The 26,382-nt window shown below is 58.6% G+C and overlaps 3 protein-coding genes across 3 annotated transcripts; all 3 read left to right on the top strand.

Annotated features, from left to right (window-relative positions):
• Nucleotides 1-8,125: 8,125 nt before the first annotated feature.
• On the top strand, nt 8,126-11,957 carry LOC100543496 (keratin, type I cytoskeletal 14). The gene is made up of 8 exons (XM_019623463.3): nt 8,126-8,690; nt 9,695-9,777; nt 10,195-10,351; nt 10,487-10,648; nt 10,726-10,851; nt 10,935-11,155; nt 11,546-11,583; nt 11,845-11,957. Exons 1-8 carry the CDS (start codon nt 8,196-8,198, stop codon nt 11,940-11,942), a joined length of 1,380 nt encoding a protein of 459 aa, XP_019479008.2. The 5' UTR covers nt 8,126-8,195; the 3' UTR covers nt 11,943-11,957.
• A 2,949-nt stretch (nt 11,958-14,906) lies between these two features.
• Nucleotides 14,907-18,610, top strand: LOC104917386 (keratin, type I cytoskeletal 14). Its single transcript, XM_085211198.1, has 8 exons — nt 14,907-15,468; nt 16,303-16,385; nt 16,636-16,792; nt 16,928-17,089; nt 17,167-17,292; nt 17,376-17,596; nt 17,944-17,993; nt 18,357-18,610. Exons 1-8 carry the CDS (start codon nt 14,974-14,976, stop codon nt 18,452-18,454), a joined length of 1,392 nt encoding a protein of 463 aa, XP_085067324.1. The 5' UTR covers nt 14,907-14,973; the 3' UTR covers nt 18,455-18,610.
• A 4,237-nt stretch (nt 18,611-22,847) lies between these two features.
• On the top strand, nt 22,848-25,663 carry LOC100543185 (keratin, type I cytoskeletal 19-like). The gene is made up of 6 exons (XM_085211200.1): nt 22,848-23,387; nt 23,713-23,795; nt 24,032-24,188; nt 24,278-24,439; nt 24,739-24,864; nt 25,039-25,663. The coding sequence occupies exons 1-6, from the start codon at nt 22,893-22,895 to the stop codon at nt 25,297-25,299; spliced, it is 1,284 nt and encodes a 427-aa protein (XP_085067326.1). The 5' UTR covers nt 22,848-22,892; the 3' UTR covers nt 25,300-25,663.
• The last annotated feature ends 719 nt before the right edge of the window (nt 25,664-26,382 follow it).

The raw sequence follows: 26,382 nt of genomic DNA, 5'->3' as shown, positions 1-26,382 counted from the left end.
AGGCAGAGTGCCACAGCCCGGCTCTGCTGACCGAGCTGAGGGCCGGGGCAAGGCAGCCGAAGCCTTTGGTCAGCACCCGCTTTGCCCCACTTCGCGTTTCCCTTACGAGGCAAAACCCACGAGCTGTGTGCAGGAACGCGGCCCCTCCCTGCTGGGCGCTGCCTCCACGCAGCAACTCCCCGAGGGCCAAACACGGGCCGCCGGCCAGCGCCTTCCGCGCAGCCCCGTCCCGGCACAGCCCGGCGCCGCGGGGATCGGCCGCTTACACAACGCGGCCGCCGCCCCGCCCGGCCGAGAGGAGCGGCACCCAGCGCCGCGCGCTCCCCGTGCCCGGTCCGTGGGGGCAGCGGGATCACCGTGCTGCCGTGTCCCGCGGCTCCGTCCCTTGTGCGCTCCGGGCTCGGGGCACGGCGGCAGCCTTGTGCTCTGCCCGTCCCACGGAGCCCTGACCTCAGCCAGCAGTGAGTGCCGGCCTGGAAGGGAACGGGGAACTTTCGTGGGCCGTGTGGAGGTTGGCCAAAGCCCGGCCACCGTCTCTGCTTTTGGCTGGGAGAAGTCAGTGAGCGGAGTGCCTGTCTGCCTGCAGAACGCTGCCATCCCTGCAGGCCCCAGATCTCCCGCTGCCCTTCTGCAGGCGCTCGAGCTGGTGCCTGCATCAGGCCCCAAACCCCAGATGCGGATCGCTGTCGCCCTGAGCTGCACATCTGCCATGGGCACAGCTCTCCCAACAGCCAATGTGCTCCAGGCTGCACGGACAGCCACGCCACGACAAAGCTGCTGCCTTTCCACCACGGTCTCAGCCCCACGCTCGCCAGGACCCCCCTGGGCTGGCAGCAGGTTTGGCTGAAACCCATGGGGCTGGGGTCGGCTGCTCCCCACAGCCAGCAGCACCACAGCGTGCGAACCCTGCCCAGCTCTGTGCTCTGCATCACCCTGCTTCAGGACGAGCTCCATGCGGATCTCAACCTTTGCTTTTCAGACCCTGGCTGCGGCCTATCCAGGAGCAGCGTCAAACACACGCTGGGAGCTTCCTCGAGCCGGGGTCCCACGCCGAGCCCATCGCCTCGCAGCCCAGGGCAGGGGCTGCCCAGCAGACCCCCAGGCTCGGGTTGGAGGGGCTCCAGCTGCACTCCCCCGGCGGCCACTTTGGGGACGTGGCCGTGCCCTGCCATGGCATGCCCAGCGCCGGGCGGGGAGCAGAGAGGCGGGGGCCCCCCCGGCGTGTTCCCATCGCTGTGTCAGCGCCGCCGCCCCACCGCCAGCCGGGCGTGCCGGGAACCGCCTGCACCTCTGATTGCAAAACAGCCGGGCCGGGCGCTGCGCTGGTGCCACGTTCCCAGCAGCTCCCGGGAGACGCTGGAGGCCAAGGTGGTCCCCCCTTGCACCCTGCAGAGCCCCCACGGATGTTCTGGATGCCATCTGGGGTCCCTGTCATGTCAGAGGAGGTGGGGAGGGATGCAGGCATGGAGCTGTGGTCTGAGTGTTGGAACGGCGTACCGTGCATGGCTGCAGCGCGGCCACGGTGTGGGCACGACGGCTGTGCTCTGTGCCATGGCTACGGGTGCACAGTGCCCAGCCATGGGTTGCAGCCGGTGGGCTCACTGCCGGGCTGTGCCATGTGCCGTGCTGGCCTGGCTGCTGTCAACCACATCCCAGGGCTCACAGATGAGCCTGGAACTGCTGGGTGCAGGGCCTCACTGCAGTGAAGCTCACATTCCTGCAGCAGCTTTTGCTGTTGCTCAGTGCTGCGGCACATGCTGGTCAGGATGGCAGTTGCGTGGTGACCCCAGCACCGTGTCGCCAGCACAGGGTGGGAAGCACGGTGGTGGCTGGAGGTCAGTGGAGCCGTGCAATGAAGCTGGGCCAGGGCTGCCCATGGCTCCCCAGGGTTACAGGGATATGGTGAGGCTCAAAGGACAGGAGAGATACAGAGCCTTGTCTGCTGGTTTAGCACCAGGGGGGCCGGCACATGTCTGATGGTGCTCAGTGAGTCCTGCCCTGTGTACAGGGGGGGAATGCTGACACCCTGCTGATTTCTGACCCCTCAGCACATCCCACCTCTCCCTTTCCCATCCACAGGCCTTGGCACAGGGCAGCCACTGTGGAGCCAACCCGTGCCAAACAGGGCAAGGGCTGAAGGAACTCCTTGGCCCAACCTGGCCACTTGTGATGCTCTGATCTCCTGGGGACACCACTGTGAAGCCCTCAGCTCTGTGTCACTGAGACCCGCACGTAGTGAGCCTGTGGGTTTGGCTGCTCAGAGCCCAGCTGTGCCGGTGGATGGGCTTGGCACTACACAGGGACAGGGCAGGGACGAGCCCCCCCCGAGCTGTGGGACCTCCGGGCAGCAGCACTGGGCTGGTTCTGCCCGCAGTGCAGGTGAGCCCGAACCGGGACCAATGGGGCCCGTCTGCCCACGGAGCTCCCCGGGCACAGCAGTGCGGGCAGAGAGCTTTTTTCTCAGGCTCTGGCTGATGGTGAAAGCCGTTTCCCAGGCGTGGGCCGGGAAGAATGCAAACCCTCTGAAGTCCTCTGTAATTACCGCCGGGCGAGTTGCAGCGTGGAGCCGAGCCCCAGCCGCGGGCGTGGGAGCGAGCGGGTGACGCACCGACCCGTCCCCTCCTGCCCCAGGAACGCGCCGCGGTGACTCACGGCCGCGGGGCGGGTGGGGACACGCGACGTGAATGGGAACGCGCAGAGTATCGGGGCTGCACCCCGCTGCGCTGTAGAGCCCCGTGTCCCACAGCCGCTCACCCCGTGGGGCCGAGTTCCCCGTGCTGCCCGCACCTCGGGCACCGAGCCCGGCTCTGTCCCTCTGTGTCACCGGGCGCAGGGAACGCCGCTCCCCGCTCTGCGGATGGCGCGGGCCGCGCAGGGGACGCGCTGTGATGTGGCCTCGCATCCTTCCAGCACCCCCAAGCATCCCTCTGCCAGCCCGCTCTGCAGACACAACCCCTGACGGTGTCACGCGGCCGTGAGCCAGCAGGTGCCGAAATGCCGCTCAGCGCTGCACTGCGGCCGGTGTTTGGCCCACCACGGGGGGCTGCGCGGCCGTACGGCGGCGGGCCGGGCGGCCTCGGGCCTGGCAGGGAGCACAGCCGGGGTCAGCACGGGGGGCATCCCAGAGGGAAGGGCTGGGACGGGTCGGGGGCTGTGGCAGAACAGAGGCGCAGCTACAGAACCGACTCAGAGCTGCCCGCAGACGTGCGCACACATTCTTGCACATACGTGTGCACCGTTCACACGTATCCGTGCCGTCCCCTCCCCTCTCCGCCCGAGAAGGGCTCAGCTCTGTCAGCCGGGCACCGGCGCAGCCCCCGCTCCGGGACGCCGAGCCCGACCTGGAGCAGCACCGAGCTGCGTGCGGGGCTCCGCGCCCGACGTCTGCGGGGTGCCGGCTGCCGGACCTGCACGCAGCGCGCCCTCAACCCGAGCGCTTGAGGGCCGCGGGCAGGGAACGGCTGCCCGCACTGCAGTACCCCCGCACAGCCCTGCCCGCACCGCAGCTCGGTGAGCTCCAGAGCACCCCGCGTACCCCAGCGCACGCTGCTGCACCCCCGACCCCCGCCGCCGCTCCCCGCCGCCGCCCCGCCCCGCCGCTCCCCGCCCCGTTCCCGTCCCGCTCCGCCGCCAGCGGAGGGCGCCCGTGGGCAGCGTTTGTGCCTCCGGCAGCGCCCGGCGCGTCCCCGCGGGGTTCGGGAGCGCTCATCGGCGGGTCCCCGTTGGGCTCAGGAGGCCCTGCGGGTCTTTCGGGTCCCAGCGGGTCCCTGCGGGAGGGCCCGACCCCGTCCCAGCGCGTCCCGGAGCCGCAGCGCATCTCTCCCCGCTCCGTGTCCCCCCCCGCCCGGGGACGCCGCCGCCACCGCCGCCGGGAGCTCTCGGGGCAGCGCCGGGCCGGCGGCACGCGGCTGGGGGTGCCGGGCTGAGGGGATCCCCCGACGGTTCACTTCCCTGCAGTGGCTGAGCGCAATTATTTGGATTTAAAAAAAATCAAATAAATGATAATGAAAAAAAAAAATAAAACAACAGGGGAAAGAGCTAATGCGAAGAAGAGGCTGATAATTACTGTTGCTTATCGGGAGGATCGGCCGCGCTCCAGGCGAGAGGAGCACAGTGCCAAGCGCGGCGCCGGGCCCGGGCAGATCCCAGCCCTGTGCCAGACAGCCGCCCGCGGCCCCGCGCTTTGAACGGCGCACAGAAAACCATTAAGGGCTGCGAGGCGTGCGCTGAGCCGGCGAGCTGGAGGCAACCCAGAGCCCGCTGATAGGGGGGATCGTCAGCGCCCGGGGGCAGCGGAGCGCACAGCCGCAGCCCCCTCCACGGGGCCGGGATCACAGCCAGCGCCCACCGAGGACTGGGGCTCCCGTGGCGACGTGAGCAAAGAGTGAGAGCGGCCGCTCTCTGCCCGCGGTCAGCATAAGAAAGAATGCGCGCAACTCCGTGCTGCGTGCCGGGGTGAGGGATGAACAGACGGGGCGTGATCGCGTTTGCACACTGCCGAGACGAGTGTGAGGAAATGCAAGAGCCTCTCGCTACCTGGAAGACAGATGCTGAAAAAATGATGTGGGGAACTCCGAAGGTTGGGGATTGCTGTGGAGATAGAGCTGAAACACTTTGTGATAGCCTGAGAGTTTGGCTCTTCTCAGACACAAAGAGCATCCTCTTGTCTGGGATAACACAAGCTCTGTTTTGTCGTCCTGCCTCTCCCTTGCCAAGCCCTGGCCGTGCCCCTGACTGCAGCACGAAGGAATTCCCAGGAAGAGCTCTGGGCTCTGCACCAGGGAATCCCCGGCCTTGGGATGCTCTGTGCGCGGCTGCTGCCCTAAGTGCGAGCTGAGCGGGGCTGGGGCGGCACCGCAGCTCCTTCAGGGGCACCAATGGAGCACAGCAGGCTGCCCAGGACGCATCCAGCCTGGTTGTGAGCACCTCCAGCACAGAACTTCTCTGCGCCTCACCACTCTCGTGCTACAGACTTCCTTCCTAAAAGTCACCCCTGTGAGCTCCCCTCCCATCAATCCCTCGCCCTGCTGGTCCCACTGCTGCCTGTAACCTGCTCCATCCTGCTGTCAGCACGCTGGGAGCAGGGAACAGCTGGGTGGCCTCGAGCATCACTCATTGCCCATCGCCCACCTCCCATCTTTCACTGCCAGCGCCCCTCTCCCAGCTCCTGCCTGCCGGCTGAACGCCCGGGTCTGCCCAGGAGGGAGTTTCCACTGCACATATACCATGAAGATTCCTTTCATGGTAACAAACCTAAGAATGTTTTTTTCCAGATAATGTATGGGGGCTGTCAGGACATGTCCTAGCAGTTGATAAAGAATCAGCAGCCGAGATAAAAAGAAAGGCAGTGCATTTCACTCCACGCCTTGATGTATTTGTTACCCATCCTGGTGCTGTTAAGCCCTACGGAGCAGAGCTGCCAGCAGGGCACAGCCCGTCCCTTCCACGCAGCTCTCCCTGCGCCGCGTCCTTCAGCACTTTCTACAGAGCTGTGAAGTGCTGCGAATTGCACTTGGGAGAAGCTGGCCCATAGGGAAAACACAATGATTCCTAATTAGCTCTCATTCATTACATTAAAAGCTCAATTAAGTGCTATTGTCTGAGGCAAGCTGACCCCGGCCTTTCACCGCAGCTCTCAGCACCCGGCTGTCCCTGCTGCAGCTCAGCCCCATCCCACGCCGCACACCTGCGGCACAGATAGCATCTGCGGCGCGCCTCTGGCTGGAACGGGCGCCGACGGCGTCTCCCGAATGTTGCGATGTATTTTTATCTCCGGGGAATTTATCGTGGGTGTCTCAGGAGAGCCTGGGAGGCAGAATTCTTCCACCACGAGCTGGGGAGGGCAGCGCTGCGGGCTGCGGCTGCGAGGGGATTCCGGGAGGGTCAGCCGGAGCAGCAGCGGGGTTAACTGTGGGCTGAACTTCTGTATTCCGATGGTATCGAACGAAGGCCCCGAATTCGGGTCTTTCTGCCCGTGGGACTGTGGCAGAGTTTTGTCTCTTTGTGGTAGTTGTCACCTTTGGGTCTGGGATGCAGTGGGGCACTGAGTGTGCAGGCAGAGCTCAGCGCAGGGTCTGCCCGACGCCGGGGCTCGGGCCGATGTGAGAATCGCTCATGGCACGAAGTGTTCGCTGGGAGCCGCAGTGTGAGCAAAGCCAGCACAGCTGCACGGCTCAGCGCAGGGGTGGCCGAGGAGCGCAGCTCCCACACGGCGCTGTGCCACCGGCACTGCTGGGAAACGCCGACCCCCCTGTGTGCCACAGCGCAGCGTGCCAGCAGCAGGTCGGAGCCACTGCCTGGGCTGCAGTGCAGAGCTGCCAGGCCCCGTCCCCAGCTCTGAGAGGGACGTGGCACTGTCATCCCAATTTGCAGAGTGTGCAGTGTGGAGAATCAAAACGCAAATCTGGAGCAATTGAGCTCCAAGGCTGTTCTGCAGAGCAGAGCCCTCAGCTGGGGGTCCTGCACCGACCCCGGCCAGGCTGCTCCATCTCACCGCCCTCTGCTGCTGCGGGACAACGCAACTCCCTGCGAAGGCCTCGAGGTGCACCACGGATGCAGCTAGGTGTTGCTGCTGTTGTGATCTTCAGGGAATAGATGAAAGGAAGGAGGCACCCCGAATTATTGAGGGTGAGGCTCTGGGAACATTTTAGCAGCTCCAAAATCAGTTAAGTTCTTTAGAATGTGAAAACAGCCAGAGGGGCCCCAGGAAGGAAGGAGATCACTGCGGGAGAGAAGTACAAAAGCTGCCTAATCCCCATAACTCCACTGCTGCCTCACAGGAACCTCTGCTAAAAGCAAGAATCACTTCTCTTATCCGCAGATGACATCTCTGGAGCCAGCCAGGCCAGCAGCTTGGGTGTGCGATTTTCCACTGCATACTGCAACACCTGGCGCCGCATCACTGAAGGGATTGTTTTTTTCAAGCAAAGAATACAACGGCGCAGTGTCTCCCTTCCTGCTTCTCTGCCGCCTTTCAGGCTAATACCCGTCCAGCCACATTGCTACAACCACAGCGCCCAGTCCCTCCGTTTTGGTGCAGGTGTGGCCCCGTCCCGCACGGCTCCGGGCGGTGCTGTTCAGCCCCCATTCCTGGTGGCTGCGGGGCTCTGCTCTGTGCTGCTCCCTGTGTGCCCCACATGCCCCATGCGGGCAGTGCTGCCCCGATGAGTTCAGCATTGCTGCCTCGCAGCAAAACACTGACCAGTATGGGCACAGGCACAGCTAAGGGCCGACCACATTCTTTGCAGTGGTAACTGTGTCTAATGTGCCCTGGCAGTGGTGTCTAATGCATTTCCAGTTTATCTGACCTCATCTGCCTGAGCATCACACCTTGCCACAGCAGTGAGACAGAGGGAATGGAGACACAGGCATTCCTGATTCTACAAACTTTGTAGAAGCCGAAGCTGCTGCTGAAAGGCGCTGCAGGAAAGCAGTCAGGTCTGAAGCCATGACCCAGGTGCCACCGGGAAGCAGTGAGCGTCTGCACCTTAAGTGACCGAAACCCATTGCTGTGGGGACTTTCCGACCTCTTCAGAGATTTGCCCTACACTGCTACGTCAGCAGAAACCACTGCGGTTTCTTCTCTTTTGAATTACAGGGTTCTGCCAAATGCAGTATCAGTACAAAGTACCGCCAGGTCTGTGCTTGTCCTGGATAGAGGTCCTGGCTGGAAGGTTTCCATCTGGCTTTGGCTCAGCCCTACATACAGATAATGGATGCTCAGAGCTCCTAAGTCAGCAGCTTATGTTGGCTTCGGGCATTTTAAAAAAGCAAATAGATAAATGTGTAGATTTTAAGGATATCGGGTGCTTGTGGACAGTGTCACAGGGGATTCACTTGTTGCTTCATGAAGCAGTGCAGGGTGGAGTTGGAGCGTGCACCTCCACATCTCAGGTGCAACACTGAAATGCTGAAACGTAGCCCTGAGCGAGGAGCCTCCGTCCTGAATCACAGCTGTGCTGGGAACGAAAGCGGAAAGAGCAGATCCCGGTGTGCTGCAGCGATGCTGGTGGGAAGTGACAAAAGATGTGAAACAGGGGTGAGAAAAGTGATGATTCTGGAATTTGGCTGCGAGTGTCAGGGGTGACGAAAAGCAGCGGCAACGCCTCCCGCGTGGGCTATAAAGGGCTGCGGGCAGGGGAAGCGCGCACTGCTGCCTGCGCTGCCAGCCCGCTGTGCCCAGCCTCTGCCCCACCATGAGCACCACTGTCCGCCAGTTCTCCTCCTCCACCTCCCTCAAGAGCCTGGGGGGGGGCTCCAGCAGGCTGTCCTGCGGCCGGGCAGCGGGCTACCGGGCCCCCAGCGTCCACGGCGGCTCCGGCAGCTACTCCATCTCCTCCCGCATCGTCTCGGGGCTCGGCGCCGGCTATGGGGGCGGCTACTGCGGCAGCGTCGGAGGGGGCCTCGGCGGGGGCTTCGGGGGCGGCTATGCGGCCGGCTTCGGGGCCGGCTTCGGGGCCGGCTTCGGGGGCGGCTTCGGGGGCGGCGATGGCATCCTCCCGGCCGGCGAGAAGGAGACGATGCAGAACCTCAACGACCGCCTGGCCGCCTACCTGGACAAGGTGCGCGCCCTGGAGGATGCCAACACCGACCTGGAGGTGAAGATCAGGGAGTGGTACAAGAAGCAGGGGCCCGGCCCCGAGCGCGACTACAGCCCCTACTACCGGACCATCGAGGAGCTGCGCAGCAAGGTGGGTGCGGTGGTGCACACGGTGGGACACCCAATCAGATGTTAAGCAGACTGCTGCCTCTCATTAGCGAGCACCAACGGTGAGAGCATCTCAGATAACCTGTGCAGTGTCAGGATGGAAATTCAGAGATTTCTCAATACCAGTTCTGGTTGCATTCTTCTAGATGCAAATACAGATAATTTTCATTGGAAGAAAACGATGTGAAAGGAGATAATGCAAAAATGAAGAATTAGAGACAGGTCTGCTTTGATAATGTGCCTTTTCTTGATACTTTTAAGCCAATACTTGGGAAGCACTGTGAAGTTAAGCAAACTGTGAAGCACTGCAATGATATTTGTAAACACTGGTGTGAGATTTGTGAACATGAAGGTGGTATTTGTAAACACCCAGTCACAGACTTTGCAGACTGTTGTCCCCTGTTCCAGGGAAGGCCGCGCACAGCAGAGATGCAGGGATGCTGGCACGGGATGCAGGGAAACTCCTTCCTCTCTGTCTCCTTTGCACCAGAGCTAATGTCCTCCCAAACTCTGCCTCCAGTCTTCTCCCAGCATGCATTCTTTGCTCCTATATTTGTCATACAAACATCAGAGGCTCTAGGCACCTGTCCTCTGCAGTCTCCTCAATTTCTGCTGTCAACAAATCAAATCCATCCCAGGACCAAAGGGCACCAAGTTTGCCATGCAGGAGCTTCCTGCTGACCTGTCGGCCTACCAGCAGAGCTGCTGTGTGCTGGGGTGGGAGCGGTGATTCCTGCTTGACCCTTGCATAACCACCCTGTGCCCTGAGGCATGGGAACCAGCGCTGTTATCTCATCTCACATCTGACATGACTCCTGTGCTGCCTTTTGAAACACTTACTGATGGAATGTTGGAAACTGAGGTCACAGAGATTTTGGAAAGCCTCAGGCTGCCCCAGAACTGTCCCTGTCCCCAGAGCCTCAGTGTGCATTGCTCCCTTGGGTTCTGATGCTCATCCAGTGCTTTCTTTTCATCCTCCCCCTCCAGGTCCTGGGGGCCACCGTTGACAATGCCAATCTCCTGCTGCAGATCGACAACGCCAGGCTGACAGCTGATGACTTCAGGACCAAGTAAGTCACATCGCCTGGAAAAAGGGAACAAGGTCTGCAGAGGTGTTTGATGAAAAGTGGGAAAAAATTCCCATTGCAGACCCTGAAAGGTAACTTGGAAACAAAGCCTTCAAAATGAAGATGTGATTTCCAAAGCAGCCAGTTACCTAAATCCTGTAGGCACTCCATATCTTCACTATTGCTTGTGTGAGCACTGGGCTTCTGCTGTGCCTTCACCTTCCATGCATGCAGCTCAGCAAAGCCCAGAGCAGCACTAAGGCCCAGTAATGACAAGGCAAGGCTGTGTTGCGGGCTGAAGTGACACTGGTTTGCCAGCTGTGACACGGTGCACAGAGCACGATGTGAGCAGCAGCCAAGGGGCTCTGCCCCAACCAGATGTGATCTCAGCATACTTTGTCACTGCTGTTGTGTCGCCAGGTTTGAGACGGAGCAGGCCCTGCGCCTGAGCGTGGAGGCTGACATCAACGGGCTGCGCAGGGTGCTGGACGAGCTGACCCTGTCCAGGGCCGACCTGGAGATGCAGATCGAGAACCTGAAGGAGGAGCTGGCCTACCTGAAGAAGAACCACGAGGAGGTGAGCGCTCTTAGCGCCGGCACCCACCGGGTCTGTGACGCGTAGCCAGGGCAGAGGGGGTCAGGCACGGGGTGCGGGGCCATCTGCAGTTAGGGCTGTCAGTCCTGTGTGTATCACGCATTTCCTTTTGCCCAGGAAATGAACGCGCTGCGCGGACAGGTGGGAGGAGAGATCAGCGTGGAGATGGACGCGGCTCCCGGCATTGACCTCACCAAGATCCTGGCCGAGATGCGGGAGCAGTACGAGAGCCTGGCAGAGAAGAACCGCAGGGACGCCGAGCAGTGGTTCTTCAGCAAGGTGAGCTCGACGCCCGCGGCTGCGTGGCCACGGCTGTGCCCACGCCGGGCTGTGACGCGCGGCTCGGCTTCTTGCAGACGGAGGAGCTGAACCGCGAGGTGGCCATCAACACGGAGCAGCTGCAGAGCGGCAAGACGGAGATCACGGAGCTGCGCCGCACCATCCAGAGCCTGGAGATCGACCTGCAGTCCCAGCTCAGCACGGTATGCGGGGCCGCTGCCTGCCGGCGTGGGGACGGGGCCCTTCCCCGCCGCCCCCCTGAGCCCGTCCTCTCCTCCGCACGCAGAAAGCGGCACTGGAGGGCACCCTGGCCGACACCGAGGCGCGCTACGGCACCCAGCTCGCCCAGCTGCAGGCGCTGATCACCAGCGTGGAGGAGCAGCTGGCCGAGCTGCGCTGCGACATGGAGCGCCAGAACCACGAGTACCGGGTGCTGCTGGACGTCAAGTGCCGCCTGGAGCAGGAGATCGCCACGTACCGCCGGCTGCTGGAGGGCGAGGACGCACAGTGCGTGGGGTTTCGTGTGGCAGCGCAGTGGGAGGCGATGGGATGTGGGAAGGGGCAGTGGTGCCCTGTGCTCCCTGTGCCCATGCCGTGATGCTGAGCATGCACTGGGTGTCCCTTTTTGCTGCTGCTACTGCACAGTGGGGGTCCCACAGTGCTGTGCAGCTCAGGACAGGGAGCAGGCATTGCTGGGAATGGACTGCCATCTTGCCCCAATCCCTGGCACACACTACCCCTGCACTGTCTTCCTCTGAACATGACATAAAGTGGTTTCCTGTAGCCTTATAAGCATATTCTGGTACAAGAAGAGAAGTCAGGGCTTTCAATAATGGTTTTGTCTCAATGTCTGCTCTCTTTTTTCCATTTTTGACCTTATTTCATTTCCCCCTGCAGCATGACCTCCCACTACGCCTCACAGACTGTGAAAGAAGGTGAGGACCCCTCAGATCTGAAGCACAGACTGCACCCATAGCACCTTCCTGCCACAGTCCCACGCTCTCTAACTTAATGCAATTACTATTTTATGACATTTTCAAAGTATGAATTGGCAGGAATTGTTCTCCTAATATACCAAAAACATGTTTTAGAAGATTATCAATGTAGAGCAACTGTAATAACAGTTGTTAAGGTGTGGGTAGGAGCAAACCCTGGCACAGCACTGCCATACAGAACAGTTCCTTCTCCCCTCGCAGGGCCCGTGACCACACGCCAGATCCGCACCATCTTCGAGGAGGTGCAGGACGGGAAGGTGATCTCCTCCCGCGAGCAGATCACACAGGCTGCACTCTGAGTGCTCCACTCTGGTCCCGCAGCTTCGCTTCATGCCGCACCGCTGCAGCCCACTCCCGTCCTCTAAGCATCGTGCTGAGTGTGGGCATCAAATAAAGCTTTTGGCATTTGTGCACACCCGTGCCTCGTCTCGCTGCTTGGCTGGGCCTCTCATTTATTCACCTGCTGGACACGGGGCTCTGGTGAGCACCCTGTGCAGTGCAGCCCGGGCAGCGGGGGGGCTGTGAGGGGAGGGGTTGGGCTGCAGGGGGTGATGCTCCTCTGGAAATATGGAATCCAAAGGGGCACAGCCCCTGCAGGCGGGTGAACCCTCTGCGAGGCACTGCCCACAGCCCTGTCTGTTCCTGGAAAGCAGCTCAGACACATTCTTGGCTGCATTCTGCCACATGACCTCATAATTCACAGAATCACAGAATCACAGAGATGACTCAGAAAAGTGCTGTTCGGTGTATGTAAGAACAGAGCCAGCCGCGCAGTTTTAAGACCCCTTTCAACAAGCATCTGTGGGAAGATGAGGCAGTTCTGATTTACCAAAGCACTGAGGAATGCCGCTGTGCAGGGTGTCCAGGGGCTGCCCTGCACTGGGTGGGTTCGGTGGGGCTGCAGCAGGGGGGTGGCACAGACACAGCCCCACTCACCACCCCCCAAGGATCCCAACTGCCCCCTGGCAGAGCACTGCCAGAGGGGCTGCACGTCGATCCATCCCTGTGCTATACTTTTCTCCCAGAAAAGTGAGGCACACCCCTGCAGCTATAGAAACAGCAAACAATGGCTTGCTAACAAAATCCCATTTTAATTACACCCGCTACTGCAAATTGTGAGGTAGGTGTGGAAAGCAGATGTCGGCTGTCCCACCTCAAGCAGCAATAAGCAGCGCTGACCCTGCAGAGCTGTGGAGCAGGAGGCAGCTCCAGGCACGCCTGGCTGTGCGCTTGGGTTCCAAAAGCTCTGACTTCTCCAGCCTGAACTCCTCTGATAAAAAGACCACTTCAGAAACAGAAATGAAGGTGTGGCTTTGCAACCTTTTATGGAAGCTCTGTACAGTAATTTGATCTCTTATGAGCCCACTGAAGTCGTGTGGTTCCAGGACAGATGAAGGAGATGCGCTCTGGTCCCGCAGTTCTGGCTCCCAGGTCCTCTGTAGTCAGAGCTGCTTCTTTCACCTCTGCTTTCCTCCTTCAGTTGGACAGAAGTGCACACCTGAACAGCAGTGAAACTGCTATGATGCCACAGAATGGGCATTTTGGGGCCAGAAATATGTAAGAAATGGGCTCACAGTGTGCATGGGAATCTGACTTGTTAATAGTTGGCCTCTCCTTCAAAGGAGAACGCGATGCAAACAGCACACAGTCATTGCGGCCGTGTGTGATGGAGATCATGTTAAAAATGTATTAGAATTGTTAATTTGTTGTCTTACATCTTAATTAACAGCTCATCATTTTAATTGCTGCCGTGTGGCAGTATCAAAGCATCACAGATATTTGAGCTGTGTGTGTTCTGATGGCACTCGCAGCGGTTAAACGAGAGATGAAAGAAAGGCAATTCCATGCAAAGAAAGCTGTGCTGGGACAGGCACACAGCGGGCACAGCAGAGCTGCTCTCCTGAAGGGCTCTGCTGGTCAACATGTGGTTCTGCAGGAACTTCTGCTGGAGTCACTGAGTACAGATGGCAGTGGGGAGAGATGTGCTCCTTGGGGCCGTGTCGCTGCCCCCACTGCCCCCACACTGTGTCCAGTCCCAAGGAACGGGAGTCCAAGGGAACACTTCCCCCCCCCCCCACCCTCATGCTGCTTTCCTCACACAGGAGAAGGAATTGCATCACCCGGAGCCACTCAGCAATGTAACTTTGCTGCTTATTTCCAAACTCTCCCCCCATCATTGGCAGATGATCTAAGGAACACTTGGCTGTTGGAAGGGGCTGTTGGGGCCTGTCGGGGAGCAGTCAGACAGCTCACCATGCACACACATGAGAAATTCCTGCTCCTCCACACCCTGCACCACCGCCAGTGCCGCTCCGCTCTGTGACGCACGCAGCAGCAGCGCAGCCGGCAGCAGCGCCCTGAGCCCACCGCCCTGGGGCAGCACTGTGTGCCCACCGAGCCCTGCTGGCGCTGGGCTGTCAGCTGCAGTCCCACACGGCTCTGTCCTCCCCGGTCACAGCAGCTCGGAGCGTTCACCAAAGAGCAGCTTCACCACAAGCCATGCTGCTGCCAGCTGTGAGCTCTGTACAGTGCACAGGGACTGTAGCTCTTTTCCCTATGACCTTCAACTGCTGGATGCTGTTCTGCAGTTTCTCCTATAGCACCTCGTGGTTTTTAAGTTACTCCAGCTCACAGCCATCCCCTGCCTTTCTGGAGCACTTGCTAGGCTCCTGCTTATAAAATCACAACGGCACAGTTCCTCCTCATTGCCTTTCCATATTCCGTTCCTCCTGGGTGGTCTCTGAAGAATTAAACAAGCCCTGAAGGATGAACTCCTTTTAATGCCAGACAAAAGCCCACCTGCAGATAAGAGAGGAGAGCTGCACCTCCGTGCTGGCTGCCCAGCTCTGCACCCCGGACACAACACTGCACTGCGCGCTCCGCACGGCTGCTGCCCCATGGGACAGAGGGGCTGAGCTGCTGGGGCAGATGCAGCAGAAGAGCTGCTGAATTCCTCCACTTAAACACCGCCTGAATAGATCCATTTCAGAGGTAGCACTACAAAGGAATATTAAAATGTAGCCCTGAGCAAGGAGCCTCCTCCTTTGAATCACACCTATTTACTTGGAAACGGAAGAAGCATAAAAACGCCCTTCGTGAGATAAGAGCTTTCGAGTGAAATATGACAAAAAGCGTGAACAGAACAAAGGAAAAATGACGAATCTGGAAGTTGGCTCAGATTTTAGGAGTGATGAAAATCTTCGGGAATGCATCAGAAAAAAAAAGAAGCAGCGGCAACGCCTCCCGCGTGGGCTATAAAGGGCTGCGGGCAGGGGAAGCGCGCACTGCTGCCTGCGCTGCCAGCCCGCTGTGCCCAGCCTCTGCCCCACCATGAGCACCACTGTCCGCCAGTTCTCCTCCTCCACCTCCCTCAAGAGCCTGGGGGGGGGCTCCAGCAGGCTGTCCTGCGGCCGGGCAGCGGGCTACCGGGCCCCCAGCGTCCACGGCGGCTCCGGCAGCTACTCCATCTCCTCCCGCATCGTCTCGGGGCTCGGCGCCGGCTATGGGGGCGGCTACTGCGGCAGCGTCGGAGGGGGCCTCGGCGGGGGCTTCGGGGGCGGCTATGCGGCCGGCTTCGGGGGCGGCTTCGGGGCCGGCTTCGGGGGCGGCTTCGGGGGCGGCGATGGCATCCTCCCGGCCGGCGAGAAGGAGACGATGCAGAACCTCAACGACCGCCTGGCCGCCTACCTGGACAAGGTGCGCGCCCTGGAGGATGCCAACACCGACCTGGAGGTGAAGATCAGGGAGTGGTACAAGAAGCAGGGGCCCGGCCCCGAGCGCGACTACAGCCCCTACTACCGGACCATCGAGGAGCTGCGCAGCAAGGTGGGTGCTGTGAAAATCAAAGTCCTCATTAAAGTCACTTTTTAGTAGATTAAATGGCAAGTGATTGGTCTGAGATGGGAAAACAGATTGCCATGCCTGGGAATAAGTACTGAGCACTCCGCAGTTGGGGACACACTGTGGCCTTGGCACTGCTTGCTGCTGAAGATAACATGCAGTGATGCTAAAGCCAGATCCTAGAGTTTCTAGCTTGGTGCAAGGCTGTGGATAGAAGTTAACAAAAAAAAGGAATGGCTCATGGGATGCTTGTTCTTTGGGAGGTGCAAACACAGGAGCAAGGAAAAACAATGGGGAACCCAGCCATGGGGAGTCGGCGGTTCAGAGGTTCTTTGGGCAGAGCCTTCCTCCCCCGCTGCAGCTGGGATGCAAAGGCACCTGGATTTGCACCTGGATTCTTTCTGGATATCCCCTGGAGCATCACAACTCACTGCAAGCATTTCATTAGCTTGTGGCTACAGAAATTACTGCTCATTAAATGGCCAATCCTTCTCAAAATCCCAGAACAAATATTTGCACCTTGGGTCTAATTATGACAGCCATTTGGGCGCCGTTGCTCCTCCTCAGCTCCTTTTCCTCCCAGTTGGGCTCTTTGCAGTGCCTGCGGTGATGTGGGCATGCTGCAACCCGCACGGGCAAGCGCTGCCAGGCAGGGGTGCAGCTCAGCATCACACTCTCTGCAGACTGCTTGTGCAAGGCCAAGCCAAGGGGCAGGAGTTGGGTGCTACTCTGGTCCTCTCAAACAAGATCTCCACCAGCAGCATGCAACATTTTGTGTAATGACTTTTTCACTCCCTTTTCTGCATTTTTTTGGCCTAGATTCTTGCTGCAACTGTCGAGAATGCCAACATTGTCCTGCAGATTGACAATGCCAGGCTGGCAGCTGATGACTTCAGAACCAAGTAAGTGCAAAGCTCTCAGGGAAAGGAAGGGACAGGGCAGCATGCTTGATGCTGTGCTATATGCACCTGGAGCTGCCCCACAGCTCCCACTGCCTGCTGGTGGCCACGGGGTCCTGACAGTCCTGCACTGCGGAGTGCTGTGCACGCACCCCTGATGCGAGGTGCTGGCAGACATACACAAGCTGGGGCAGGAAAGAGAAAAAGACTGCTATCAGCTGGACCCAAGCTGAGACCGTGTGCATGTCGCCAGGTTTGAGACGGAGCAGGCCCTGTGCCTGAGCGTGGAGGCTGACATCAACGGGCTGCGCAGGGTGCTGGACGAGCTGACCCTGTCCAGGGCCGACCTGGAGATGCAGATCGAGAACCTGAAGGAGGAGCTGGCCTACCTGAAGAAGAACCACGAGGAGGTGAGCGCTCTTAGCGCCGGCACCCACCGGGTCTGTGACGCGTAGCCAGGGCAGAGGGGGTCAGGCACGGGGTGCGGGGCCATCTGCAGTTAGGGCTGTCAGTCCTGTATGTATCACGCATTTCCTTTTGCCCAGGAAATGAACGCGCTGCGCGGACAGGTGGGAGGAGAGATCAGCGTGGAGATGGACGCGGCTCCCGGCATTGACCTCACCAAGATCCTGGCCGAGATGCGGGAGCAGTACGAGAGCCTGGCAGAGAAGAACCGCAGGGACGCCGAGCAGTGGTTCTTCAGCAAGGTGAGCTCGACGCCCGCGGCTGCGTGGCCACGGCTGTGCCCACGCCGGGCTGTGACGCGCGGCTCGGCTTCTTGCAGACGGAGGAGCTGAACCGCGAGGTGGCCATCAACACGGAGCAGCTGCAGAGCGGCAAGACGGAGATCACGGAGCTGCGCCGCACCATCCAGAGCCTGGAGATCGACCTGCAGTCCCAGCTCAGCACGGTATGCGGGGCCGCTGCCTGCCGGCGTGGGGACGGGGCCCTTCCCCGCCGCCCCCCTGAGCCCGTCCTCTCCTCCGCACGCAGAAAGCGGCACTGGAGGGCACCCTGGCCGACACCGAGGCGCGCTACGGCACCCAGCTCGCCCAGCTGCAGGCGCTGATCACCAGCGTGGAAGAGCAGCTGGCCGAGCTGCGCTGCGACATGGAGCGCCAGAACCACGAGTACCGGGTGCTGCTGGACGTCAAGTGCCGCCTGGAGCAGGAGATCGCCACGTACCGCCGGCTGCTGGAGGGCGAGGACGCACAGTGCGTGGGGTTTGCGTGGGCGGGGCGGTGGGAAGGCTGGTGGGGGTCCCTGAAGTGCTGGTTGGGGCTTCAACCTGATTGCAGCCTTCAGGCCTTGTGATTCTTTGCATTCCAAGCACAGTTACCCAAAGGTTCCTTCCCTGATTGCTGCCTCTGGAGGGATGCTCAGTAGCAGCACTCCCTGCTGCAAGGAGCAGTGGTCCCTCAGCCTGCAGGGGCACCCAGTGCAGCAGATGTTATCATAGTTCCTACGACTTTTCTGCTTTCCTCTCTTGCCTGCATACAGGGCTGATGAAACAACAAGAGTTTCTCCCTAACTTCCCTTTTGTTTTCTCCTTTTCTTGCAGCATCTCTTCCCAGTACTCCTCTGCGATGTCCTCACACTCTGGTAGAGACGGTAAGAATGCATTTTGTTCCACACGCCCACGGCACACAGCTTTGAGACTTCTTTTAGAGCAGCTGCCAAAGTGATGCAGGGAAAGGCAGCCCCCAGGGTGTTGCTGGGTGAGGCAGTGGCAGAGGCAGGATAGCACGGGAGCCCCCCATAAAAAGCAACCACAAGGAGAAGCTGTAAGGGTGGGAGATGCCCAGCATTCCTTTATCCCAGGGGTGCTTCACACCAGACAAACCCTGTAGCTGAGCAGCCAGTGTCCGCACACTTCACGGAGCCAAAGAACTGAACCAGCCCATGAAGCCTGTGAACAACCAGATGTGGCACCAGACAGAGTCTAAAGGAATTTCTCTCTGCCTCTCCCTACAGCCATTACATCCTCGCGCCAGGTGCGCACCATCGTGGAGGAGGTGCAGGACGGGAAGGTGGTCTCATCCCGTGAGCAGGTGGCACTCACCACACGCTAGTGGGACCCACAGCAGCCCCAGGCTCTGCCCGATGGAGCTGTGAGGCACACAGCTGGCTTCGCCCCTCTGCTTCTCTCCCGACGACTCCTAACCACGTGCAGCTGCCATCGTGCACTCTGTACACATTTAATAAAGCTTTGTTTTTCATTCATGCAACTGTAGACTTGTCTGTCACTGACACAGGAGCTCTCAATGCCGAGGGGCTGGGCACTCGTGGCAGGGAAGTTCCAGAAATCCACAGCTGGGAGCGTGGGAGGAGACGTGCGTGCCTGGAGCAGCAGGAGTCCGGGCAGCTTGTTTGTGGAACTCAGTGCTGATGGGTGCAGGAACTGAGATGTGACCTGGTCATGTTGATGCGAGAAAAAGGCAATGATGTTTTTAGACGGAGTGCCAAATGAGAGCGGACTGAAGCCAGCAAACACAAAGCTGTGCTCTCTGACGCTCAGTACCAGGAGGAGCTGCTCCCTCCTGCAGGCGGAACCCCAGAGAGCACAGCAGGACCGTGGCTGCCACGTGCACTGCACACAGACACGAGCACAGCATCAGCTGGCAAACCTCATCCAAATGTTCCTCCCGCCTCATTTGACTGCCTTAAAATCACACTGTTAGGCACACTGCACCAAGACTTTACACAGATATATTAATGTTGCCGACGGCTGCATTTAATACCTCTATAGCAACCACCGCTTAATCTGCAGGGGACGAGCAGACGTAACTCGGTGTCATTCTGACACCCAGCAGATCCCTGCTAAATCCTTCCTGCAGCATTCCAGCCCTGGGGCACTGAGGCAGGGTGGGAGGGCTCCTGCCTGCACACACTGGAGCTGCCGGGTTGGGCACACCGTGATGGGCACAGGCTGGAAGGGGCTGTGGGGGCAGGGCTGCAGGGCCTGCTGCCATCACTGACTGCGATCGCTCAGCAATTACAGAAGGTAGGAAGTGAAACATCAACCAGAGGGCAGAGTTCACCGCGCCGCGCTTTGCCAGGACTGCAGGCCTTGCAGCAATAGGGAACCATCCGACCCCGTGAGCTACACCTGCCTCAAAATAAAACACAGATCAAACGAAAACAGACTTCACCGTCAGGTTGTCTTCATAGCAATGGACAAGGGTGCAGGGTGAGATCCAGAGTTAGCTGAAAATGTGCTAATGTGCTATTTTTTGCCATCGGAAGACAGTGATTTTATCTCAGGTGTGCATGTTGGCAGCTACTGAACTCTTGAGCTCCCTGCAGAATGCCCCATGTGTGCCAAAGACAGAAAGGAGTTCTGGAAAATACAGCCACTGCAGATTAAATGTAAGTGGAAGGCTACAGAATCACAGAATCACAGAACCACAGAATTGTAGGGGTTGGAAGGGACCTCTAGAGATCATCGAGACCAACCCCCTGCCAAAGCAGGTTCCCTACACCAGGTCGCACAGGTAGGCGTCCAGGCGAGACTTGAATATCTGCAGAGGAGACTCCACAACCTCCCTGAGCAGCCTGTTCCAGTGCTCCGTCACCTCACCTACAGGAGCGGCCAGCCAGGAGCAGCCCTGCTGCCCACCCTGACACAGCCCACCTGTGCCACCGACCCCCAGGGCCAGAGCCTCCCATCCATAGGAAGGCCCAGCCTGAGCAGAAGGAGTTGCTGGGGGCTGCTGGGAGCCCAGGTCTGTCGAAAATCCATTTGGTTTCCTCGGAAGGACTGTACCAGGCATGGTTCTGATTCATCCATGTATATAAGCTTAAAAAAGCTTAAATTCAGCATAGGGCTCTGCAAACCCTGTGATCACAAAGATGAAAGCCTGTGCTCAGCATACATAACTGCTGTGCTATATTACAGCCATCTCACAGAAGGAAAATACCACCTACAGTTCACATCTGTGAAATGTGCGCGGATTGCCACATCCATGAGACAGACACGCTGCCCAGGAGTGTTCCACATTTCCTGCAAGATGCCAGAGCAGGAAAAGCAGTGACTGAATCCACCAAGGAATTCAGATGTAAGTCCTCAGCAAACAATGGCAAAACTTGGATGGACAACAAAACAAAAAATGGAAACCAGGAATGTCTTCGAAAGATATTCCATCAGCAGAGACACCAAGAGACATGAAGGACGTGCTGGCATCAGACCGAGTGCAAACTACAGAAGCACATACAGCGACTGGCACTCTGCACCAGCATTGTGTCCCAGCACGAAGGCTCTGTGTTTGCACTGCACATTTCACCCTTGGGAAGGAGAGCTGTTATTGCAATAACTGCCATTGCTGTTCCCATCCCACGGAGCACCAAACTGAAACCCAGAGAAATGCAGGAGAGCCCGCAGTGACTCTCAGTGCTGTGCTCAGAGCTCTGCAGCCCTGATGTCCCCGCGAGCTGCAGGGCTCGGGCAGCAGCACCTCCTGGGCAGCTTCACAGAGACAGCTGAGTCAACATGTAGATAAGAGAGCACCTGTAAGCAGCAGCACAAGGATTCTGCATGGGTGAAACTGTCTTAAAGCACTCCGAGACCACAGAGGGCTCCTCCCATGGGAGATCCAGTCCTGCCTTCTGATTCTCCTCACTCATTTGAGCCTGGTTGTTCCATGGGGCAGAGCCACCCTTGGGAGTGACAGCGGGTGCCTGTCCCCTTTGGAACGTGGGGCATTGGGACACCACGGGAAGCCAAAGCACAATTCCTTCCTTTCTAATTTTTTAACAAAATTAAGTGGGAGCACTATCCTTACCCAGGGGAGGCCTTTCCATCCTCATTTCTTCTTGAAGCAATAATGTTTCCTCGTCGGTCCTGCACAGCGGGCTGCAAAGTGCCAGTGGAGGTGCACACACACACTCATGTGTATACACACACACACACACACACACACACACACACACCCTGTGCTGGGCACACTTACACACACACACACTTACACACACATATGCCCTGTGCTGGGCACACGCCGCTGCCCAGGGACGGCACAGTTCCCACTGCAGATCATTGCATCCAGCTGGGGAGCACTTCCAGCAGCGCTGCCATGATACACATGGAGAGCATCGTTATCAGATTGCTTCATCAAAAATGAAAATCTCTTTTAGTAAAATAAAGATGGCAGCTGCTGGCAGGCCTTGAGGTGTGGCCTGGTGTAGATGCACGTCAAAGCTTCCCATTATGGAAAGGAAAAAAACCACTGCGAAGAACACACAAATTGCACTGAAATCCCCTACAATCACGAGGGAAATACTTCTCCACAGAAGCTGTAGTATTCGTCACTGGCTACAGAGACTGTAGCTACGTCTGAAGTTCAAAATGGACACATAGAACCCACACCACATGTAAGGTTTTCTGGATTTGCAGTGCCAGGATAAAACCAAGGCTAATGATCCTGGCTGAATGGCACGGCAGTGCCCCAAAGCAGGCTGCACCGGGCGCGTCCTTCGCGTGACAGGTCTGGGTGAGTTGGACTCCAGAGACGATGCTGAAGAGCAGCCATGTGACAGGCACCACTTGGCTGCACTAACATTATTAACAAAATGAGAAATCCGGATGACAAAGCATTGTAATTATCTCTCCTGTCCCTCAATTTAGCATCCCTAGACTTTTGTAGTCTCTTTGACACGCTTCCCCCAGACTGTGCTTGGAGGAGCTCCGTGGTGCTGCCAGGATTGGCGTCAGACTGCTCCCAAAATTCTCCATGCTTCTGTTTTAGAAACGCAGTGCACCATCTCCTGTGGCTGTCCTCTCCTGGCAGCAAATAGCCATAGCTAACCGCAGCGCTTGGAGGAAAAGGAAATATCCTTTTCTCTTTTACTTTGGGTAAATATTTGCATGTTTTGTCTACCTGCTAATGCAGCAGAACACATACCCTGGTGTCCTTCCTCTAGAAGGGGATGCCATGGTGCGTGCTGGAGAAAGGGAAGCAGCAAGCCATCACCGCTCAAGCTCCATATATTCTGTGCACTCTATTTCCATGGTGCAACGCCAGGTGCCCTGGCGGGACCTCACCCCACTGCTGCTCCCCAGGGGGTCCCCCCATCCCCTGGGGCAGCTGCACCACGGGCGCCTGCACCCCGAGGGGATTGAGCAGGCTCTGCCGGGTGGTGGCACCAGCCCAGAGCAATCCCCTCCAGCAGGACTCGCCCCCCCATGGGTAATTGCCGTTTCGTTCCCCAGGCACTCTCACTTATCGTCGCTGTTTGTGTCACTGTTGTTTGGTTGTCATCACAAGTCAGACCTGATGATTCAGGAAGTCACATTTTTGATGTAGTTTTGAAACACGCTTCTATTAACCAAAGCATCTTTCTGTTGTGGGATCGCCGGAGACAAACGCCCATAGGGAAATATACCAGGTCGGGAGGAGGAAGAACAAACAGCGCTTCTCCAGCGGCACCATCCACAGAGTGGTATAAATAGGGAGCAGTGGGACCAGAGGCTGGCAGCAGCTCCTGCACCGCCCGCGCAGCTCACGCGGCTGCACCATGAGCTGCGCCCGGCAGTGCGGCACCTGGGGCAGCGCGGGCAGCCGGGCGGGCACCATGCAGGGCTCCTCTGCCTCCGCAGGACAGCACGCAGCCTTCGAGCTCGCGGCAGCAGCCGGGGGTTTCTCTGGTAGCAGTTTGGGCGAGGGACTGCTCGGGCAGCAGCTGGGTGTCGGCAGCATGAGTGGGGGCAGCTTCAGAGCGACCCAGCGGGCCTGCTCCACCCTCGGGTTCAGCACGGGGGGCATGTGTGCACGCGGCGTCGGAGGTTTCGGCAGGACCGGTGAGGGGATCCTGTTTGCCAACAATGAGAAGGCGACGATGCAGAACCTCAATGACCGCCTGGCCTCCTACCTGGACAAAGTGCGGCTGCTGGAGAGCGAGAATGCCGAGCTGGAGTGCCGCATCCGGGAGTGGTACGCCAAGGTGGGCCCCAGCTGTGAGCCACGGGACTACAGCTGCTTCCACAAGGAGATTGAAGATCTTCAGAACCAGGTAAAGCATCTCGAGAAATGTCTCACATTTCTTTGGGCTTCGCTTTCACACGTGGACACGATGCCCGGCGGCAGCCTGGAGGAGCAGGAGGTGGCAGCTGACATTCAGCGATCAGAGGGCAGCAGCTGCGCTCACAGACAGCTGACGCTCCTGCAGCCCGCCATGCAATCTCCCTGCTGTAGTGCCATTTAACTGATTAATAACCCCAAACATAAAACCATTATAGAATAACCGTGTTGCAGTGCTCCAGGTGGACGATTCCTCCAGGCCTCCTGCAGCCGGCAGAACCTGCCAGCCCAAATCTCTCCCTGTGCTTTCTTTCCAGATTCTGTGCGCAGCCATGGAGACCAACAAAATCCTTCTGAACATTGATAACAGTCGGATGACGGCCGACGACTTCCGAGCCAAGTGAGCCCTGCGCTGGGCTGGGGGTCAGGGGAAGGAAGGGGTGGGCACTGAGGTGGTGTGGGGCTGAAACCTGCCCACCCTGCTGCTGTATTAAAGCACAGATCTCTGTGCAAGGCAATGCCCGCAGCATCATGTGCCTGAAGCAAGAGAACTTGGTCCTAATTTTGTCCCTCACACTCAGCTCAAGCACTTGCAGTGCTTTGCTGGCATGTTGAGTTCCTGTTCCTGTGCCTAAGGTATGAGACCGAGTGCAGCCTCCGGCAGAATGTGGACGCGGACATCTGCAATCTACGCCCTGTGCTGGACCAGCTGGCCAGCTGCAAGGCTGACCTGCAGCTGCAGTGCGAGGCTGTGACCGAGGAGATGTGCTCCCTCAGGGCGAACCATGAGGAGGTCAGATACCCCTCACCCTAAAGAAATCTGTGGGAAGAAGGGAACTTCCTCCAGCTGAGAACATGACCGTTCCGTTGCGCACTGTGCAGGAAATGAGCTGCCTGAGGAAGCAGGCGACCGGAGATGTGAGCGTGGAGGTCAACGCCTGTCCCGGCCCAGACCTGAGGAAGATTCTGGAGGAGCTGCGTTGTCAATATGAGACGCTGATGGAGCGCAACCGCAAGGAGACTGAGCAGTGGTTTGCCTGCAAGGTACGGTGCAGTGTGCGGCTCTGCCCTCTGCCTGCTGAGGGAGATGGAGAAGCGAGAGATCAGTGCTTCTCCACTTCCTGGCAGTGTCTGCACAACAGCAGTTCCAGCTAGGAGAAACTCAGACTGGTTCCACAGCCCCATTGTAGTGCTCTTCTGCTGGTGGCTGAGGAGCTGCAGCGCTGTAGGGTCACGGGGCATGTGGGGCCTGGGCTGGGAACACCTGGGGGCTGCAGCACAAGCAGACGTCTGGGGCTGTGGGGTGGGGAGGGCAGGGCACAGAGTGCTCCTTCTGACCTCAGGTGGAAGAGGTGAACCTGGAGGTCATCACCAGCAGCCAGGAGATAGAGTCGAGCAACAAGCAGGTCACGGAGCTGAGACGCCAGCTGCAGGGCCTGGAGATCAACGTGCAAGCCCAACTGACCATGGTGAGTGATGCACGGTTCTGTCTCAGCCCCCGGCTCCCTGCAGAGAGCTGCAGGAGCAGAACCGCATGGATGGGTACAGTGGGACAGCTCTGCAGTGGGATCCCTTGATAAGAAGTCCAGGCTGCCTGTGACGGCTGCGTAACCCATCCTCCTTTTTGTTGCTTCCATGCTCAGAAAGAAAACCTGGAGTCCTCTCTGGCTGAGACAGAATGCCGCTACAACAAATACCTCACTGAGCTGCAGAGCCAGATCTCCTGCGTGGAACAGCGGCTGGCGGAGATCCGGGCGGAGACGGAGTGCCAGAACCAGGAGTACAAGAGCCTGCTGGACGTCAAGTGCCGCCTGGAGCAGGAGATCCACACCTACCGCTGCCTGCTGGAGGGCGGGCAGCAGGACATCATGTACGCAGGCTGCAGGCAGAGCCGGGCACAGTGACATCCCTGGGCCGTCACTTACAGGAATATGAAAACCTGAGATACAAGCGGTAAAAGAACACAGTGGCAAGGAACCAGCAGAGCCCTACTTCCAGCCAGGGCCAGGAAGCCAACCATGAGGAGTGAGCATTTGGCTCTGACCGATGTCTGACCGTGAGCTCCTTCTCTCCCTGGAAGGGGGTCAGCCCATCGCTCCCACCCTGCGCCAGCCCTGCCCTGCGCTGCGGGGCGGCTCCCGCTGAGCTGGGGAAGGTGCTTCGTGACAGCTGTCATTTAGCTGAGTCCTGCTGGCTCTGCACTGATAGACAGGATTAGGGACGGGCAGTTAAATTCCCTGAAACAATAAATTATCTAAACGTTTTCAGTTTCACATGACAATTTTAATTATGGTTTGGGGAAATTTAATTTGTATGCAAAGCAGCTGGCTCTTCCCTGCTTTCCATGGACTGAGATTTTGAAACAGAGAGGCGCTGTGCACAGAGCTGTCTGAGCCTCCAGCGCCCCGCAGGTGGAGGTGTTTTAATGGGGGTATCCCAAAGAGGGCTCTCCAGCCCCATGTGAGCTACACGAAGCATCAGCTCTCATTCCCAAAGCTCAGTTGCTGCAGTGTGTGAACAGCACTGTTACAAGTGATGGAGTCACTGTCCCTGGAGGGGCTCAGGAGATGTGTAGATGTGGCACTTGGGGACATGGTTGGGCACGGTGGAGATGGGTTGGTAGTTGGATTTGGTGACGTTAGAGGTCTTTTCCAACCTGAATGACTCTACGGTCTCACAGTCAGGGTGTTCTCCCAGGTGGTTCTGAAGAGCTGCAGGGGGAGTCAAGGCCTTCCCAAGCCATTCACCAGGGACAAGCAAGCTTGGGGAGAGAGGGAGGAGAAGGACAGGGGGGTGCGCAAAGAAAACTCCAGACAAAACCATGCTGAACCATGAGCAGGACTCTGCAAACAGGAGACGTCCCTTGGAGGGCTCCCAAAGAACAACCCCCAGAACAAGTAAAGCAAACTAACGGGCAGTGCTCAGCTCCATGTGCAGCACCAGTGGGGATGGGAGGCACCCATGGGACCAAGATGAGGGGACCCCAG

This window comes from Meleagris gallopavo, chromosome 29 (genome assembly GCF_905368555.1).
Source record: "Meleagris gallopavo chromosome 29, MGAL_WU_HG_1.1, whole genome shotgun sequence".
NCBI lineage: Eukaryota > Metazoa > Chordata > Aves > Galliformes > Phasianidae > Meleagris > Meleagris gallopavo.
The sequence above is the reverse complement of the archived record's forward strand: the minus strand, read 5'-3'. Positions and strand labels throughout refer to the sequence as shown.